This window comes from Lampris incognitus, chromosome 4 (assembly GCF_029633865.1).
Source record: "Lampris incognitus isolate fLamInc1 chromosome 4, fLamInc1.hap2, whole genome shotgun sequence".
NCBI lineage: Eukaryota > Metazoa > Chordata > Actinopteri > Lampriformes > Lampridae > Lampris > Lampris incognitus.
In genome coordinates this window covers 29,176,626-29,195,578 of record NC_079214.1, presented here as the reverse complement: position 1 = coordinate 29,195,578, position 18,953 = coordinate 29,176,626, and the positions used below count along the sequence as shown (strand labels likewise).

At 42.7% G+C, this 18,953-nt stretch overlaps 1 protein-coding gene across 1 annotated transcript in view; it reads left to right on the top strand.

The window, feature by feature from the left end:
- itsn2b (intersectin 2b) overlaps positions 1-18,953 on the top strand; it is a 54,381-nt gene that overhangs the window by 19,836 nt on the left and 15,592 nt on the right. Inside the window, exons 17-26 of the mRNA XM_056279326.1 lie at positions 171-1,045; positions 4,830-4,954; positions 5,055-5,324; positions 9,960-10,153; positions 12,784-12,839; positions 13,377-13,543; positions 16,371-16,401; positions 16,656-16,777; positions 17,281-17,377; positions 17,666-17,860. Of these exons, the coding sequence (XP_056135301.1) occupies positions 171-1,045; positions 4,830-4,954; positions 5,055-5,324; positions 9,960-10,153; positions 12,784-12,839; positions 13,377-13,543; positions 16,371-16,401; positions 16,656-16,777; positions 17,281-17,377; positions 17,666-17,860 (2,132 nt within the window). The remainder of the gene's footprint in view (positions 1-170; positions 1,046-4,829; positions 4,955-5,054; positions 5,325-9,959; positions 10,154-12,783; positions 12,840-13,376; positions 13,544-16,370; positions 16,402-16,655; positions 16,778-17,280; positions 17,378-17,665; positions 17,861-18,953) is intronic.

The window sequence follows — 18,953 nt, the reverse complement described above, 5'->3', positions numbered from 1 at the left end:
ACAGATCTAGAAATGTAAAGCAGACACATCCCATTTGTCTTATGACAGCCTCACTGTGTGTGTGTGTGTTTGTGTTTAAGTGTTTGATTATAACTTTGTCTCTGCCTTTCTTCCACCTCTCTCTACCACACACTCTCATATTCTGCCTTTCCTCCACTCCCATCCTACAGGCGTATCAAGCAAGAAAAAGAGCGACAGTGGCAAGAGAAGCTCAAGAGAGATGAAGAGGAGCGACAGAGGAGGCTTCAGGAGGAAAGGGAGGCCAAACTGAGAGAGGAGGAGGAAAGAGAAGCACAGGCTCGCCTCCGGGCTGCCAAGGAGCAGGAGGAACGAGAGCGCAAAGCAATGGAGGAGCGGAAGAGGAGAGAAGAAGAAGAGAGGAAGAGGAGGGAAGAGGAGGAGAGAAAGCGGAGAGCTGAAGAGGAGAGGAAACAAAGAGAGGAGGAGGAGAGGAAGAAGAGAGTAGAAGCAGAGAGGAAGAGGAGAGAAGAAGAAGAGAGGAAGCGGAGAGAAGAAGAGGAGAGAAGGAGAAGAGAGGAAGAGGAATGGCGAAGGCAGGAGGACAGGAAGAAGCAGGAGGAGGAGCGAAGAAGGCTGGAAGAGGAGAGGAGGAAATTAGAAGAGGAGAGGAGAACTTTGGCGGAGGAGAAGAGGAAAGAGGAGAAGAGAAGGCAAGATGAAGAGGAGCGACGTAGACGGGAGGAGGTGCTCCGGGAGGAGGAATGGCGAAGGGAGAAGGAGGAAGAGGAGAGGAGGAGGCAGAGGGCCGCGCAAGCAGCCCTCAGAGATGCCGAGGAGAGAAGAAAGAGAGAGGAAGAGAGGAGAAGGCAGGAGGAGGAGGAGAAGAGGAGGCGTGAAGAGGAAAGAAAGAGGGCAGAGGAGGAGAAGAAGAGAAAAGAGGAGGAAGAACAGAGGAAAAGAGCAGAAGAGGAGAAGAAAAAAAAAGAGGAGGCATCCCGCCAGCAGCCGCAGACTAGCGGAGGAGTGAAGTCTGACATTCAAGAGAGACTGACCGCTCTTCTGAGAGGGCTGGAGGAAAGGAAGGGTGAGACACACACAAACCAACGCTTATGTGCGCGCGCACACACACACACACACACACACACACACACACACACACACACACACACACACACACACACACACACACACTGCAGTGTACTTGCCATTCATCTTTGCAGATGGTAAAAAGGAAACTCCCTGTTGTGATTTCAGATACTGCTCACAGTTCTCTAGTCTCGCAAAGTCAGCCTGCAAATTTTACTTCACTCATTGTGGTGATAGGAGCGTCGACAGTGGGCGGGGACCAAAATTACTTGGCAGGTGATTGGATCAGCCTTTAATCAGTCAGAGCCGCAAACACCATGAGGTAGAACTGAAGTGCCACGTTTCAAAACACGTTCGTCTTCAAGTAAATACATCTACTGCTAGCAGGTCAGTTAGTGTAGCAACTTACTATGTGTATAAACAATTCTTGCCATCTTTGTAACGGTCTTTTATATAAAACTAATTCTATAACAGCATCGATGCTAACTTCTCATAGCACAGCTGTTGTTGTCATTTTCAGAAAATGGCAGTGTTCATTGTTGTCATCATCTACACCACTCCTCATAGCTCGCTCATTGGTCCAGCATCCAGATGCCAGGCACAATCGATTCTCAATGATCCTTTCCAGTAATATCTCATAGTGAATTGAGCTGAGCTCCTGAGATTTAGGCTAGCATAGCAAGGCTAACAGTCATCTACAAAACACATAGACCTGGGTTCCCTAGTTAATTTCCCCCAAGGGCCAAATCATGTCATGCATGCCAAGCCGAGGGCTAAAATGTCCGGGGGGAGGGGGCATATTGTGCCAGCAAAATTTGTCTTATGTGCAGATGTTATTGATACTGCTATTACACTTATTATTATTATTAGTAGTAGTAGTAATAGTAGTAGTAATAGTAGTAGTAGTAGTAGTAGTAGTAGTAGTAGTAGTAGTAGTAGTAGTAGTGGTGGTAGTAGTAATCATTTAGGCCTGGAATTCTTAAAGCCTGTGTTGAAGGTCACACAAGAAAAAAAATGTACTGTTGAAACAAAATAAGTCCAAAACCAACCATTTAATTATGGACAAATGGACAAAAATGAATGGATGTTCATTCACCAATCAATGAGAGAAGTGAGAGCGATGGGATGAGGCAACCCTTCCAATGTCGGGCCTATTCTGTTGTGGCAAGCCTGAGGCACTGGCCAAGATGTGCATTGGAGACTCTGTTTCTTTCCTGGTTCTTGATTGAGTTCATTGAAGAAAACGATGACTCACATATGTACGTGGAGGGGTAAACTGTGAGTAGGAGCACTGCAATAGCTCTCATATTTTTTGATTCGAGCTTGGGGAACCACATTGATCCAAAAGTCACACACCCCAATGTCCTTGTGTTGTGCTTTGAGCAAATCAGAGTTCCCATCTCCAAGACCTCAATGTGAAGAGTTGCCTCATCTATGGAAGGTACCAGCCTTTTGGCCTCTCCAATCCACCGGCCATCAGCCAAAATGGAGAACAGCTGTCTCAGGAAGAGGAAGATGTCACATGAGAGTTTAGGGGAGCTTTCAAATCATTCCTTGAAGTTTTCTGCCTGGCCCGTTACAAAATCCTTCATCGCTGGATCCTCCCGCATTTTGTTCTGCTCGCAATGCTCCTGCAGACGTGGAAAGTGCAACTTTCTCCCATGAATGTCTCTCTTCAAAAGGTTCACCTTTGACTGGAAAGCTTCAACCACCTCATACATGTCTACAACAGTGTGGCTCTTGCCTTGTACTTGCAGATTAAGGTGATTTAGATGAGACACGATGTCACACAAAAAAATAACATATGCCATCACCATATTGTCACTTAAAAACCTCTGATATTCTTGGGCCTTTTAGTGCCGCAGTCTGGATAAAAATGACATAAGTTCATCCCGCAGGTCGCACACCCTCTCCCACACATGGCCTTTGCTAAGCCAGTGAACATCATTATGCAGCAAAAGATCCTTGTGTTCAACTGACATTTCCTCCAGCAATGCTCTGAAAAGGTGATGTTGCAGACTAGAACTCCCACGAACAAAATTTACCGGTCTCGTCACAGTATCCATTGCCTCTTTTATTTCCCCTCACAGTTTAGTGCAAAACACTGATTTGTGAACAATGCAATGAAATGCTAAGATCGCTTGGTTAACAGGAGCAAGCATGCTTACCAAGCCTGTGTATTGTCCCACCATTGACGGAGCCCCATCGGTGACAACGGACACAATTTTGCTCATATCCAAACCATTCTTCTCAAAGAACTGTGTTAATCCATTAAAGATGATTTCCCCAGTTGTGTGCCCAGGCAGAGGAAGCAAACAAAGTAGCTCTTCCCGAAAGGTCTTCCTATCAAAAAATCTTGCAAACACAGATAACTGTTGCATATTGATTTGGTCACAGGATGAGTCTATGGCTAGTAATATGGCTTCTACTTTCTTCAAATTGGTGAATAGCTTGGAAAAACACTCCTCCGCTAAAAGTTATACTCTTCTTGTTGCCATGTTAGCTCCACAATCGTTTTCTTGTTTTTCTCATCATGACTTAAAACTTTGCCAACCATATCAATTGCAAATGTTACAGTCAACTTGCCATCAGCGAATGGCTTCTTAGCTTTAGCAAGATTCCATGAAACATGGAATGATGCAGCTGTTGCACTCCCCTGTGCCGATGTAGAAACTGAGTGCTTGTATGATGTTATCATATTTACTTTTTTTGTTTTTTTTTGTTTGCAGTGATCTGATTTTATAGGGTAGTTGGCATCAAAACTGGCAGCATGCATAGTATTGAAGTGCCACTTGAGATTATCTACATTGCAGACAGCTATGGTCTGCATGCATATCAAGCATATTGGTTTTGCATTGGCGTGATCCGATAAAATATTACAAAACTGATCAGACCAGTCAGATATGAACTGACGGTTTTCCTGGTTGACTTTGCACTTTTTCGCACAAGCCGTGTTCTTGGTTTTGGACAGTTATTGATTATCTTGTTACTTAGTTGGTGAGTGGCCGTAGATAGTGTGGAGTATGTTTTATGTCTACATGCGCTCTATGGCATAGGTCAAGTGTACAGTGGGGGGTGAGGTCAAAATAAAGTAGAGCAGCACGCACTTTATTTCACATGTTGCACACTTTATTTCACATGTTATGACAGGTGCTTTAGTGCCAGTGGGTCGGTGCGGGCCAGACATTTGGCTCTCGCGTGGGCCACTTATTGGGGTTCAGGGACATAGCCATTCCAGTCATCAGTCATTTCTGTGGCTAAGGCAGAACACTGGTGTCTCTGATCGAGGGCAGGTACAGAGTGATAAAGATTATGAAATGGGGTGAGCTAGAGAAAAGGAAACAAAGAGAGAGGTTCTGTTAGGTCAGCAAAGTTGAACAGGGATTCTCCTGTCCTCTTTAGTTAGAAGCTACTATCTGCTGAGATCTAAAACTATTTATGTGATACTCTGTCACTGGGACTGGTCCAGTACTGTACCCTCCAGCTGTCCACTGGCTTAACTAACACTCATGATATATCCAATAAATACCACAAACACAAATAATAAGAATAAATACCAATAGAGATGGAAGTGTGTTTATGTATTTCTGTGTGTCAATGTTTTATCATATGCAGTTCATAAATTGCCCATTGATAAGCTAAGAAAGACTTTTAAAGATATTGTTAAACCATTACCTTTAATATGTATGATCTGCAATCTTAATGACAGTTTGGAAGCTCAGTGTTCTGTTGGTGTTGGCTTTAGCCTTCTTCCCTGTTAATAATTCCTGTGTCTGTTCTAGGTGGTCTCCAGCCCCAGGCCACAGAACATAGGAAGTCTGCTGCACTCACTTCCTTCAAAGCACTCTACCCATTCACTGCCCGAAATCAGGATGAGCTCAGCTTTAACGCAGATGATATCATTGAGGTAAAAACAGTTTTTATAATCCAATCCCTCTTTTCATGCATTCTCTCACCATCTCTCTTCACCTGCTCACTTCCTCCCCGTGGTCCCATCTCTCTGTCAGGTTGATGAAACGACAGAGCGCGAGCAGGGCTGGCTGTACGGCAGCAGACAGGGAAAGATGGGCTGGTTCCCAGAGAGTTACGTGGAGAAAATAGCCACACCAGACATCAAAAGTAATACTGCTGTTGCTAGTGGCCCCAAAGTGGCCCCAAAGCCACAGCTTTCCAGTGCCACAACAGCCAACTTGGAGGCTGCCATTGCCACAGGGACAAAGTCTGCCTTCACTCCAACGCACTCTCCAAACCCTGCCCACTCCGAGACACAGGGACAGGTAAGGCATCATGAATAATGAAGTTTTGTCTTGTTTCCTAGCTCCTTTAAAAAAAATCTGCATGTTGAAGAATTAACTTTTTGAGAATTGAGGTGACGACGGTGTATGAGTTTAAATACTTGGGGTCAACTGTCCAAAGTAACGGGGAGTGCAGAAGAGAGGTGAAGAAGAGAATGGAGGCAGGGTGGAGTAGGTGGAGAAGAGCGTCAGGAGTGATTTCTGACAGAAGGGTACCAGCAAGCGTTAAAGGAAAGGTTTACAAGATGGTTGTAAGACCAGCTATGTTATATGGTTTGGAGACAGTGGCACTGACGAAAAGACTGGAGGCAGAGCTGGAGGTGACAGAGTTGAAGATGCTGAGCTTTTCATTGGGAATAACGAAGAAGGATGGGATTAGGAACGATTATATTAGAGGGACAGCTCAGGTTGGACAGTTTGAACACAAAACAAGAGAGGCAAGATTGAGATGGCTTGAATGTGTGGAGGAGAGATGCTGGGTATATTAGGAGAAGGATGCTGACTATGGAGCTGCCAGGGAAGAGGAAAAGAGGAAGGCCAAAGAGGTGGTTTATGGATGTGGTGAGGGAGGACATACAGGTGGCTGGTGTGACAGAGGAAGATGCAGAGGACAGGAAGAAATGCAAACGGATGATCCACTGTGGCAACTACTAATGGGAGCAACCGAAACTCAAGTCTTATTAAATCACTCATCTTCTCTCCTTCCATTGCTTATGGGGGCCATCTATGATCTTCCAAAATGCAGGATCTTTTTATTTTTATTTTTATTATTGCTGTACTCTTTTCCATAACTTTATCCAACCAGCCATCGTCTGGAGGTTGGAACCTGGGAATTGTATTCGGTCCTGTGTGTATTGGAGAATCTATAGAAATAATGAGGGCGGCATGGCTCAGGAGGTACTGTGGGTCATCTAGTTATCAGAAGGTTCCTAGTTCGACTCCCAGCTCCTCCAGAGAGCATGTCGAAGTATCCTTGAGCAAGACGCTGAACCCTTAACTGCACCTGATGAGTAGGTTGGCCCCTTGCATGGCAGCAACTGCCATCAGTGTATGAATATGTGTATGAATGGTTGAATGTGAGGCATACATTGTAAATATCTGCAATTTGCATCCTATTTGTTGTACTCCCGTTGGTTTTAATTCTGCTGTGACACCAAACAATTTGGGCCTCTTGAATGTGAGGTCTCTGGGTAATAAGTCCTCTATCATTAATGATTTTATTGTTTCTAATAATCTGAACTTTTTTATGATTACTGAGACATGACTATCCCCAGGGGACACTGTTCCTCTGACTGAGGCTATCCCCCCTGATTTTGCATATTTTCATATTTCCAGGCGCTCTGATAGAAGGGATGGCCTAGCTGTTTTTTATATGTTAGGTCTTAAGTACCATCCTGTTATTTTTAGTAATTTTATCTCATTTGAGGTTTTATGTTTTTTTAATCACTGGCCCTCCCCCTTTACTCTGCATCTTAATTTATAGGCCCCCCAATTCAGTTAGTTTTATGTCTGAGTTTTCTGACCTATCTGTTAGCATGCCAAAATATGACAGGGTGCTTATTCTTGGCAATTTTAATATTCATGTGTGTTGTCCTTCTCATTCCCTGACTTGATATTTTTTCGATCTTTTAATTTCATTCAATCTGTTAAAGAGGCCACGCATTCCAAAGGCCACATCTTAGACCCTGTACTCGCATCTAGTTTCTCTCTCGAATGTCTTAATGTGGTGGATATGCCTGTATCTGACCATAAAGCTGTCATTTTCAAAGTCCCACTACAGCTCACTATGCTTTCGCATTCTCAATGCTGGCTCTGCAGTTAAATACTGTGATGCTTTTAATTCATCTTCTTTTAATCCTTCTTTGTCCCCCCTCAATCTAGATGCACTGTTAAATTCAGTCAGTGATCAGTGCCTATCCATCCTCAACCAAATTGCACTGTTTAAAACTAGGAAACAAAAATCAAATAACTTCTCCTGGCTGAATGATCACACTCGTGCCTTTAGAAGACTCCGTAGAAAATCAGAACGGCAGTGGAAGCTCAACAAGTCCGAATTGGCACATGACACGCTTAAAAACCAAACGTTATTTTACCAGAATGCTGTTAAGGATGCAAGATCAGCGTACTTCTCTGAACAAATATCAAGAAATAACTACAATCCTAAAGTTTTGTTTAGGGTAAATGATTCTGTTATTAATGGTCCCTCCACTTCTCTTTTTGAACCTGATGTTGAGTCTGAAAAATTTCTCACTCATTTTGTAAATAAGGTGGAGAATATCAGGTCCCAAATTCAGCCAGGCTCTTGCATTCATTCCAATCCCCATGTTAATTCTGCCTCTTTTACCCAGTTTCAGCCAATTACAATTTCAGTGTTAGAGAGTACAGTCTCCAGTATGAACGCCTCATCCAGTATCTTAGACATCATTCCCACTAAGCTGCTCAAGGAGGTATTTTCAACTATCAGCCCCATTATTCTGCAAATTCTTAATAATTCTCTGGCCTCTGGTTCTTTTCCAGACCGTTTTAAGCATGCCATTGTTCACCCATTGCTGAAGAAGCCTAATTTAGATCCCCTGTCTCTAAGTAGCTACAGACCAAATTTCAAATTGTCTTTTCTATCTGAGGTTCTGGAGAGGGTAATTTCTTCTCAATTGATTTCTTTTATGGACGCTAATATTGTTTTTAACAGTTTCCAGTCTGGTTTTAGAGTACTTCATAGTACTGAGATAGCTCTAGTGACCTACTGCTGACTGTAGACAGAGGTGCCTGCTTGATTGTACGTAGTTCTTTTGGACTTAAACAGTCAATCACAACATCTTCTTACATCGCTTGGAGACTTGGGTTGGCATTAAGGGCTTGGCTCTTAGCTTATTATGCTCTTACCTCACCAACAGAACTTTTTCTGTTGTTCTGGGTAACTCTACTTCCTCGATGGCTCAGTTGAATTGTGGTGTCTCTCAAGGCTCAGTTCTTGGTCCTCTTCTCTTTTCTTTAAACATGCTGCCCCTTGGCCAGGTTATTCAAAATCATAATGTGCTTTACCATTTTTATGCTGATGACACTCATGTCACTAAAACCCACAGATCCTAGCACGCTAGCAAATCTCACAAGTTGCCTCTCTGACATTAAATCCTGGATGTCCAAAAATTTTCTCAAATTTAATGATAAGTTTGAGGTCATTCTGTGTTGTCCCGAAAATTCCATCAGCCCTTTTGTTACTAATCTTGGTGGTCTGTCAGGTAATATTCGAATATTACCTGATAGACCAGGGTAATATTTGAATCTAACATCCATTTTGATTAGCAAATTAAACATGTTGTTCAGTCATGCTTTCTCCAGCTCAAGGTAATCTCTAAAATTAGGTAAATTTTATCAATTGCCAATCTGCAAAAAGTTGTACATGCTTTATCTATTCTCGGCTTGACTATTGTAATGCACTTTCTTCTGGTATCAGCAAGATCTCCCTCCACTGTCTGCAGTTGGTACAAAATACCGCTGCTCAGCTCATTACTGGGACAAAGAAGCATGACCATTTCACTCCTGTGCTTGCCTCCCTACACTGGCTCCCTGTTATATTTTGAGTTGATTTTAAAATGTATTGCTCAGTTTTAAGGCTTTAAATGGTCTTGCTCCCACATACATTTCTGATTTCTTGACCTGGTATATGCTGTCTTGACCATTAAGGTCCGCAGATGAAGGGAGCCCTGCTGGTTATTCCTAGGTCTCGGTTTGTTACAAAGGGTGACCGGGCTTTTGCTGTTAGAGCCCCCATACTATGGAACTTTCTTCCTGTCAAAATAAGACAAACCAAGTCTCTAGCTTCTTTTAAATCTCATCTTAAAACTTTTCTTTTTATGAAAGCTTTAACAAATGTTTGATATTTGTTTTTATTTATTTATACTGTTTTTACTTTTACTCTTAAAGGTCTTACTCTTAATTTTGCCTTGTCCTACTTGTATTTTTGCCTTGTCTGGTTTTATTTCTTTGTAAAACACCTTGTAACATTGTTTTAGAAAAGTGCTATATAAATAAAGTTAGTATTGTAGCGAATTCGGGGGGCAGTCCAAGATACCGTCGCCACAGCCGGGACGCGAACCCGTATCTCCTGCACCGCAAGCGACAACGTTAACCAGTCGACTAAAGGGTCCGACTCGTTAGTCAAGGACCAACGTGTCTACTTATCCATGCACGTTACAGTATTATTAAAGTGGTTCGAGTGGTCGGTAGACTGGAAAAGCACTATATAAATGCAGTCCATTTACGATTTGCCATTTCTGGTGTATGATATTCGAGTGGAACCTGTGTTCTGTTTACCGTAAGCATGGAGGAAAAATTCATCTAAGATGAACTTTAGGCTCCATTTGTTCTTAATGTTGTGTGCTCACTGACATTTTGGGGAAAAAAAAAATCAAAATTATTGGCAATCTGTATGTTATAGCCTGCTTATTTAAATGTTCAAAATAAATATTCATTTGTTCATTCATTCATTCTCTCTCTCTGTCCCTCCCTCCCTCCCTCCCTCCCTCCTTAACTGGGTTTTATTTCTGCTTGTTTCCATCTCAACTCATCGCGTCTTTTTTCCCTCTTTTTTGCCCCCCCCCCCCCTCCTGTCTCCAGGTGGTTGGCAACCTGTTAGCCCAGGCCCTATGTTCCTGGACGGCGAAGACAGAAAGCCATCTGAACTTCAGTAAGGACGATGTTATTCGGGTGTTGGAGCAGCAAGACAGCTGGTGGCTAGGAGAGCTGAACGGATCACAGGGCTGGTTCCCCAAAACATATGTGACCCTGTTGGGAGAGGGCGAGAGCACCGAGTAAGCTTATCACACAGCTTATCAGTTCCAATTTGATGTGCTTTTCATATGTAACAGTTTATCATATATTCCATATTTGTATTTCTAAATCAGAGGCTGGAGAGTTAATAGTTTTCACACAAGTATTGCAGGTCAATTATTGCTTGGCTGCTTCGCAAATTATTATTTCTTACAGATTGTTATCACTTGACACTGGCATGACTGTACATGACATCCCACAATTTTCTACCTGTCTCGAGTTGCATTTTCATTGGAGGGCAATTGGCTGTAGGATGACTTTAACTTTGACGGAATACAACAAATTAATAACATTGAATACATTGAATGAATATGGGTGAACTCATACATGGACGCAGCATAATTAACAAATTAATGATGTACATAGGGGAACGTGCTTGCCCGGATCCTCACAAGCTTTCCATGCACAGGGTTGTCACAAATCTAGCTGTTTAGATGCTGGCAACCTGTGTCATACACATATGAATAGCATAGTACATTTTTGCAATTGACAGATGTTTGTTATCTAGGGGCTATTAGTGATAATATGCAGTCGTATGGAATGTTTAAGCTGAAAGTTTCATGTGTCCTTGTGTGATCCTGATACCTCCATGTTTCCTACTATTAGGCCTATTAAGTCTTTTGATAACTGATTCACCTGCCTCTGCTTCTGCACTTGGGTCCTCCATTCTGCACATCTCATGACAGCAAGTGTGTGTGCAAGTGTGCCTGCATACAGGACTATGAGCAGTGGGTTTTAACCATGCTACTATGCCAAATATTTATGCCATAGCAGTGAATTGATGTAAAAGGAATGTCAGTCATATACAGTGACCCATAATGACAAAGTGAAAACATGTTATTAGAAATGTTTGCAAATTTATTAAAAATTAAAAACTGAAATCTCTCATTTATATAAGTATTCAGACCCTTAATTCGGTACTTTGTAGAAGCCCTTTTGGGAGCAATTACAGCTTAGACTTCTTGGGTAAGTCTCTACAAGCTTTGCATATCTGGATTTGGGCAGTTTATCCCATTCTTCCTGGCAGAGCCTTTCAAGCTCCATTAGATTGGATGGGAAGCATCTGTGAACTACCATCTTCAGGTCTCTCCACAGATAATCTATGGGGTTTGAGTCTGGGCTTTGGCTGGGCCACTCAAGGACATTCAGAGACTTGTCCCAAAGCTACTTTGGCATTGTCTCGCCCATTGTCGTGCTGAAAGGTGAACCGTCACCCCAGTTGGAGATTGCGTGCACTCTGGAGCAGTTTTTCTTCAAGGACCTCTCTGTATTTGGCTGCATTCATCCTTCCCTCAATTCTGACCAGTCTCCCCCTCCCTGCCGTTGAGAAGTGCCCCCATAGCGTGACGCTGTTACCACTATGCTTCACCGTAGGGATCCGGGTGTGCCAGGTGATGAACAGTGCCTGGTGTTCACCAGACATATTGCTTGGAGTTCTGCCTAAAGAGTTCAATTTTTTTCTCATTAGACCAGAGAATCTTTTGCCTCATGCTCTGAGTCCTGTAAATGCCGTTTGTCAAACTCCAAGTGGGATGTCATATGCCTTTCACTCAAGAGTGGCTTCCATCTAGCCACTCTACCATAAAGGCCTGATTGATGGAGTGTTGCTGAGATGGTCATCCTTCCAGCAGGTACTCCCATCTCTGCAGAGGACTTCTGAAGCTCTGCTAGAATGCCCTTTGGGTTCTTGGTCACTCCTCTGACCAAGGCCCTTCTTGCCCGGTTACTCGGTTTGGCTGGACAGGCAACTCTGGATAGAATCCTGGTGGTTCCAAACTTCTTCCATTTCACAATTATTGAGGCCACTGTGCTCCTGAGAACACTCAAAGTTTAAGAAATAGTTTTATACCCTTGCCCTGATATATTCCTCACCACAATTTTATCAGAGGTCTACAGAGAGTTTCTTGGACCTCATGGCTTGGTTTTTGGCCTGACATGCAATGTGAATTGTTTGACCTTATATACACAGGTGTGTGCCTTTCTAAACTATGTCCAATCAATTCAGTTTGCCACAGGTGGACACCAGTCAAGTTCTAGGCACATCTCAATGCAAACAGGATTCTCCTGACCACAATTTGGAGTGCCACAGCAAAGGGTCTGAATACTTATGTAAATGAGAGATTTCAGTTTAAGTTTATAAATTTGCATAAAATTCTATAAACATGTTTTCACTTTGTCATTATGGGTTATTTAGTGCAGATTGATGGGCAAAATGGCAATTTTATCCATTTAAAATTAAATCTACAACACTATAAACCAAAGGGGTCTGAATACTTTCTGAAGCCACTGTATACTGCATGCTAAAATCTTGATGTGCCATCACACTGCATGCTGTATATTATTAAGCATTTATAAGTAGATTAGCATAGTTGTTAATGGCATGACTGTCCTTCAGTGGGAAGACCCAGGGTTCAAGCCCTGTTGTCAGCAAACGTTGGTTAAGTATCCTAGAGTATCCTAGAATGAGGCAATTGATCTCCTGCGGCTCCATGTATGATGATCTGCACCTGATTCTTCACTCTCCCTGTGGGCAAAGGGCAAGAAAAACACAATTTCTCAGACAGGAATCAAAGTATTGGATTGTCAGTTTGATCATTATGTGTGTCCCCAGCACCATGTATTCCCCTCCTGATGGTTCTGAATCCGGTGATGGCCAGCAATTAGAAGGTAAGACAGTCTGACAAACCTGAATAGAGTCTCAGATAAAATTCATGGTTAATACTGGCCCTCATTCAGTTACTCTCTGAAATCCCTTCTCATTATATCTACTTAATAGCATTTTTAATACATTAGTGCTAGTATGTGTAGTATTTTGATATCGTAATAAGTAAGGTAATTGTCCCTTATGTTTTTGGTATTAGCCTTACTGTAGCTACAGCATAATTGTGTGTGTTATGCTCTGTATTGTTCAGTATTTTGTAAAACTGTTGATGAACTTAATGTAGACATTATCAGCCTCTATTACACTTTGCTGTTAAGTTGTATCGCTATATTTGCAAAAGGAAATACTATTTTATTAAGCAAGTTTGTGATTTAGAAAAAAAAACAAAAAACTGCCCTGCCTACATCCAGGCTGCCAGCTGGAAGTACTTTGCCAATTTTTCCACAACTTAATAAGTAAACTTGGTGACATTCTTCATAGAAGGCTGACCTTTTTTGTTGTATTTTAATTTATCTTCTGGTCAATTTTCCTCTCCTCCTTAGAATATGTGGCACTGTACACCTATGAGTCCCCAGAGCCCGGTGATCTGACTTTTAGAGAGGGAGATATGATCCTGGTGAGCCAGAGAGGAGGAGAGTGGTGGACCGGCTCAATAGGAGACCGCACAGGGTTGTTCCCCAGCAACTATGTCAAACCTAAAGAGACCGATGTAAGTCATTCCCTCTCTTTGTCACTCTACCACCAAGAGCTTTGTTCAGCCTTTCCACTCTCCAGCTGACTATTTGCAAAATTTCTTCCAATCCCGCCTCCCTTCATTGTTATTGCTGTGTCTGACAAACTTTCAGCATGCAACTGTTGTTCAGTGTCACACCAACATGTTGTTAGACTAAGCTAAGCTAACTGTTGCTAAAAAACATTTGAGTAAATCCAAGTATACCTGTTGATGCAGGGATTCATATGTTGCATCAAAGCTGCTCCCCATTTTTTCTTTTGGGCCGTTTAACCATCGGAGCTCAATATCCGAGGAAGTTAATAGTTGCTGAGCACTGATTGGAGGATTGCTATATCAATCATTTTGCAGTCACTTGCTAATTTCCACCTGTCTTGCATTTCATTAAAAATTTGAATAAACAAAAGATACAGATGTTGGAATCAATAATGAACAGAGAAATACCACATGGCATATTTTTGGGCATATCTACATATTCTAGTCCTTACTGTCCTTAACTGCTTTTTTAAACGTAGACACTCAATTTTTCCATCTTTCTCTTGCTTATTCACCCCCCCCCCCGGTTCCCTGACAACAGTGAAGCCAAGAGACAAGAAGAGTTAACCATAATATACAGATAAACTTGTTCACTTTTTATGGCTTTTCTTAGGCATCGTAGAAGAACTCCACAATATCAAATCTCACATTTACTTGCATTGCTGTGGCAGGCATACAGATACCCTCCATATCTTTTACTTTCTTGCCTTGGCATTTTCCTCTTGGACTTTCTATTTTTTTCCAGCCTTTCTTATTGCGTTTCCTTTAAATGTAGAAACTAATTTCCACCAATGCAAACAACTTGGGTGGCACACAGTCAGTGCTTGCAGCTATTCTCTACTCCACGGGTCAGCAACCTATGACACACGTGCCATCGAGGGCACGTGAGACCATTTATTTTTTTAAAAACTTTTTCTTTTATAGAAAAATGTAATATAAAATATGGGCTCATGGTTAATTAAACGAGCAATTCAGTTTAGAATAATCCTGAAATAATTAGCCTCAAAACACACCATTGGTTTTCAGCGTAACAGAGTACACACAATTGATGTGGTCTATCATCCCCCCCCTGATCTGCCGAGTGCAGCATAACCGTGGCAGTGAGAATGCAGGATAGCTAGCTAGCTTTCTTTTTTGCTTATGTCAAGAACAAGTGACGATAGCAGAAGCATAAAAAAAGAGAGAAAAAGAAAGTAGGTTGTTTAATGTTTGTCTCTTTCAGCCATCTTGGACAAACGAATTCGGATTTATTTCATGAAAGGACCGAGCTGTGTGCACTCTGTACTGTGAAAATGTTGTGTTGAACTTCAAGTGTAACGATAATAATGTTGCGAATTCAGGAGGTAGCCGGGCCAGGATGCAAACCCGGGTCTCCCGCGCCACGGGCGACTATGTTAACCAGTCGACTAGGGGTCCGACCCATTAGCCAAAAGGCTAGCGAGTCCAGTCATATGTGATTGTTACAATAATGATAATAACTTTTATTTATATAGCACTTTAAAACATCATTTTGAAACAAGGCATGAGAAAAACTTCAAAGATAATCCTGATAAAGCTGAATCAATCAAGAGGGCAGTGGCCCAGTACAGGCAGCAAAGCAGTGTTTACACAACCCGATGTGCCACCAAAAACCAAGCTACAGAGGGCAGCTATAAAGTCCTACAGTGCATTGCTTAACAGGGGCAGCCATTCTCCGATGGAGAGTACATAAATGAGGCTTTCCTCAGCAGTTCGCGGATCATATTTGATGGATTACCAAAGAAAGACACGATCATCAACAGGATCAAAGAAATGCCAGTTTTGGGGTGTCTGGGTAGCGTGGCGGTCTATCTGTTGCCTACCTACACGGAGATCGCCTGTTCGAATCCCTGTGTTACCTCTGGCTTGGTCAGGTGTCTCTACAGACACACTTGGCCGTGTCTTCGGGTGGGAAGCTGGCTGTGGGTATGTGTCCTGGTCACTGCACTAGCGCCTCCTCTGGTCGGTTGGGGCGCCTGTTCAGGGGGGAGGGGGAACTGGGGGGAATAGCGTGAGCTTCCCACGTGCTACATCCCCCTGGTGAAGCTCCTCACTGTCAGGTGAAAAGAAGCGGCTGGCGACTCCACATGTATCGGAGGAGGCATGTGGTAGTCTGCAGCCCTACCCGGACGGCAAAGAGGGTGGAGCAATGATCAGGACAGCTTGGAGAGTGGGGTAATTGGCCAGGAACAATTGGGGAGAAAAGGGGGGGGGGTGCTCATTTCTGCAAGAGCTGTAGAGAGGCGCATTACAGACATGGCTGAAAACGTAAGGCACCAGTGAACTCTTGCATTGAAAGATGCGTTGGTATTCAGTGTAGCTCTTGATGAGAGTGTGGATACAAACATCATTCTACACCTTGCGCTGGTTACCAGATATTGCAACAAACAAGGGTTGCACTAAATCGGTAAGATTGAATTAATTTTCTTTTGTGCCCTAGTAATTTACATACATTTGCTCAAATAATAATAATAATGTGTGTGTGTGTTTGGGGGGGGCGCAGATCTTTTGGCATGTGGAATCAAGATGGGGAGACAAGCAGCAGCAGCAAATGAATAAATGCTCATTATGAAAATGAACGGGCACTTGGGTGTGTAATTGTTTTTAAACTTTGTAAAGTGGCATGAGACATCCAAGAGGTTGCCAACCCTGCTCTACTCCAATCAAGTAATTAAATCTATGCCTTTTTGACTTGGTGTTCTTAAAATCTTATTATATGTCATTTTGATAACAGCCAATATTTTTGTTTTAGACATACAGCATTTCCAGCAAAAAGAAACCAGGTATGTTTGCTTTCTCTAATTTTCACCTTCAGGTTTTTCCTTTATCACATGTTTTCCTTGTTAGCAGTGTGTTTTCGGTCTCTGACACATTCACATAAGAACACTATTAGAATTCTGGCAGGTGCTTGAGTATTGTGTGTGTGTGTGTGTGTGTGTGTGTGTGTGTGTGTGTGTGTGTGTGTGTGTGTGTGTGTGTGTGTGTGTGTGTGTGTGTGTGTGTGTGTGTGTGTGTGTGTGTGTGTGTGTGTGTGCAGAGATAGCCCAAGTGACAAGTGCCTACTCCTCTAATGGCCCTGGACAGCTAAGCTTGGCTCCTGGTCAGCTCATCCTCATCCTCAGCAAAAACACCTCCGGCTATTGGCTCGGGGAGCTACAGGTCAGTTTCCTTAAGTACAGGTCACTGGTCTGAGTCTATTAATTTCGGTCCTTAGAACCACGAATGAAATGGGTAATCCCAATCCATTCCCAGCTGGAGCTTGTTAGCAGCTTATCCTTGAACCACATAATGGCTTTTTTTTAGATGGCTAGCTTTTTGCTCTACAACCTTTACTACATGCTTGAACCTGTGTCCCACTCCTAGTCCATTTATAGCCATTACTTTTAGTTTACTGAGTAACTGAGATAGATTGGGCTAAAGGGACATTCAAAGTCTTTACCCTCCACAATCCCTGATGAAATACGTGGAAGTACTGCATGTTGATTGCCAACGGTCTGGATGTCCTCTCTCTCCCCAGTAACTATGGAAGGAGGATTTCCACTGGTGCAAAAACCTTGGTTTAAGGGTTTAGTATTTATTGATGTCCATCACTGTTGCTCTCTCTTTGTGTATATATATATCTAATGTGTGTGTATGCGTGCATGCATGCACAATGTTTCTAGGCCCGCGGTAAGAAACGTCAGAAGGGCTGGTTCCCTGCCTCTCATGTTAAAATATTGGGATCCAACAGCGGCAAGTCCACACCTGCACCCCAACCAGGTAACACACACACAGACACATGTGTGCACGCACACACACACACACACACACACACACACACACACACACACACACACACACACACACACACACACACACACATACTATGTGCTGACAGCAATGCACTGATGCAGACGCGTCCCCCTTCACACACATTGTAACTGCCTTTGCTGCCCTCTTCTTTTCCATTGTGTCACTTGGTAGTATGACGAGATGTTGGGCTCTTTCATAGATACACTCAAATGCATACAGTTGTCTTCATATGCTCTCTCTCCTTCTCTCTTTTAGTCTGTCAGGTGATAGCCATGTATGACTATACAGCAGCCAATGAGGATGAGATGAGTTTCTCCAAAGGTCAGCTGATCAATGTCCTGGACAGGAACGATCCTGATTGGTGGAAAGGAGAGATTAATGGGGTCACCGGCCTGTTCCCCACCAATTACGTCAAGATGACCACAACAGAGTCGGATCCCAGCCAGCAATGTAAGTAAAATACTCTGTTACAAGTTCAAACCCAACAATCCTTGAGTCACGTTTCTTTTTGTGGATATCAGAGTTGGTCTCAGGTTGCTTTTATCGCAGCCCAAGTAAAATGTTAAGTTTTATCCACTCACCTAACAACAGGGGGAGCAGTGGGAGCCATAACTTGCATGTAAAGACTGGTACTCTATGCATACAGTATATCCTAATAAAATTTTATATTCAGTCATTTGTATCAGTATCAGGTTTAGTTGTTTATTTGTTCTTATATTCAACTACAGAAGTGATCTTAATTCAATTAAGCTATTGTTGAGCTTGCATATCCTTTATAAAGTAGTAACTATGTTTGTTTACATATATTGGTAATCAGAGTCAAAACAACTGCCTTGATGCTGTTACTGGCTGTAGATCTTAGGATGCAGCTAATAGTGGAGATTGACTACTCGCAATCTCACAAAAATATGCCTGTCAACCCACACTGCGATTTTGAGACTAATCTTAAACCTTGCACATCTGTACAACACCTTCTATACCCTTCAAAATGCTCACTTATCCATCCATCTGTCTATTCCTTCACCCATTTACACCATATGTCCATTCTTCTTACTATTCCTCTCACCCTTTTTCTGTTTCTTCCCCCTTGTCCCCCTTTTTTTCCTTCTTCCCCTCCCTGCTCTTGTCTCTTTCGTCCTCCCCCCTGCCTCCCTCTCTTTTATTTCTTCCTCTAGGGTGGTAGAAAGTCCTCCTCCTCCTCCTCCTCTCTTCCTCTCCTTCTCCTGGCTTCAGCAAGACCCACTATCACACTGCTTTGAAGGGGCATGGTTTCCGGAGGCCACTCCCCCTACTAACTCCTGCCATTGATCAAATATTACACTGTGTGTGTTTCTGAGAGAGAGAGAGAGAGAGAGAGATTGAGATTGGGTCATGCCTCTCTATTAGTTTTTAACTTGTGGTTTTGGAAGTGAATCAGAACCTGAAAACGACTTCACAATGACTCTCTATGACTGTGAGTGAGTCAGGGAATATCTAATTTCCTTAGTGCCTCTTGTGATTCCATTGCGCCTTGTTTTCAAACCAAATTTGAAGTTGAATTTAT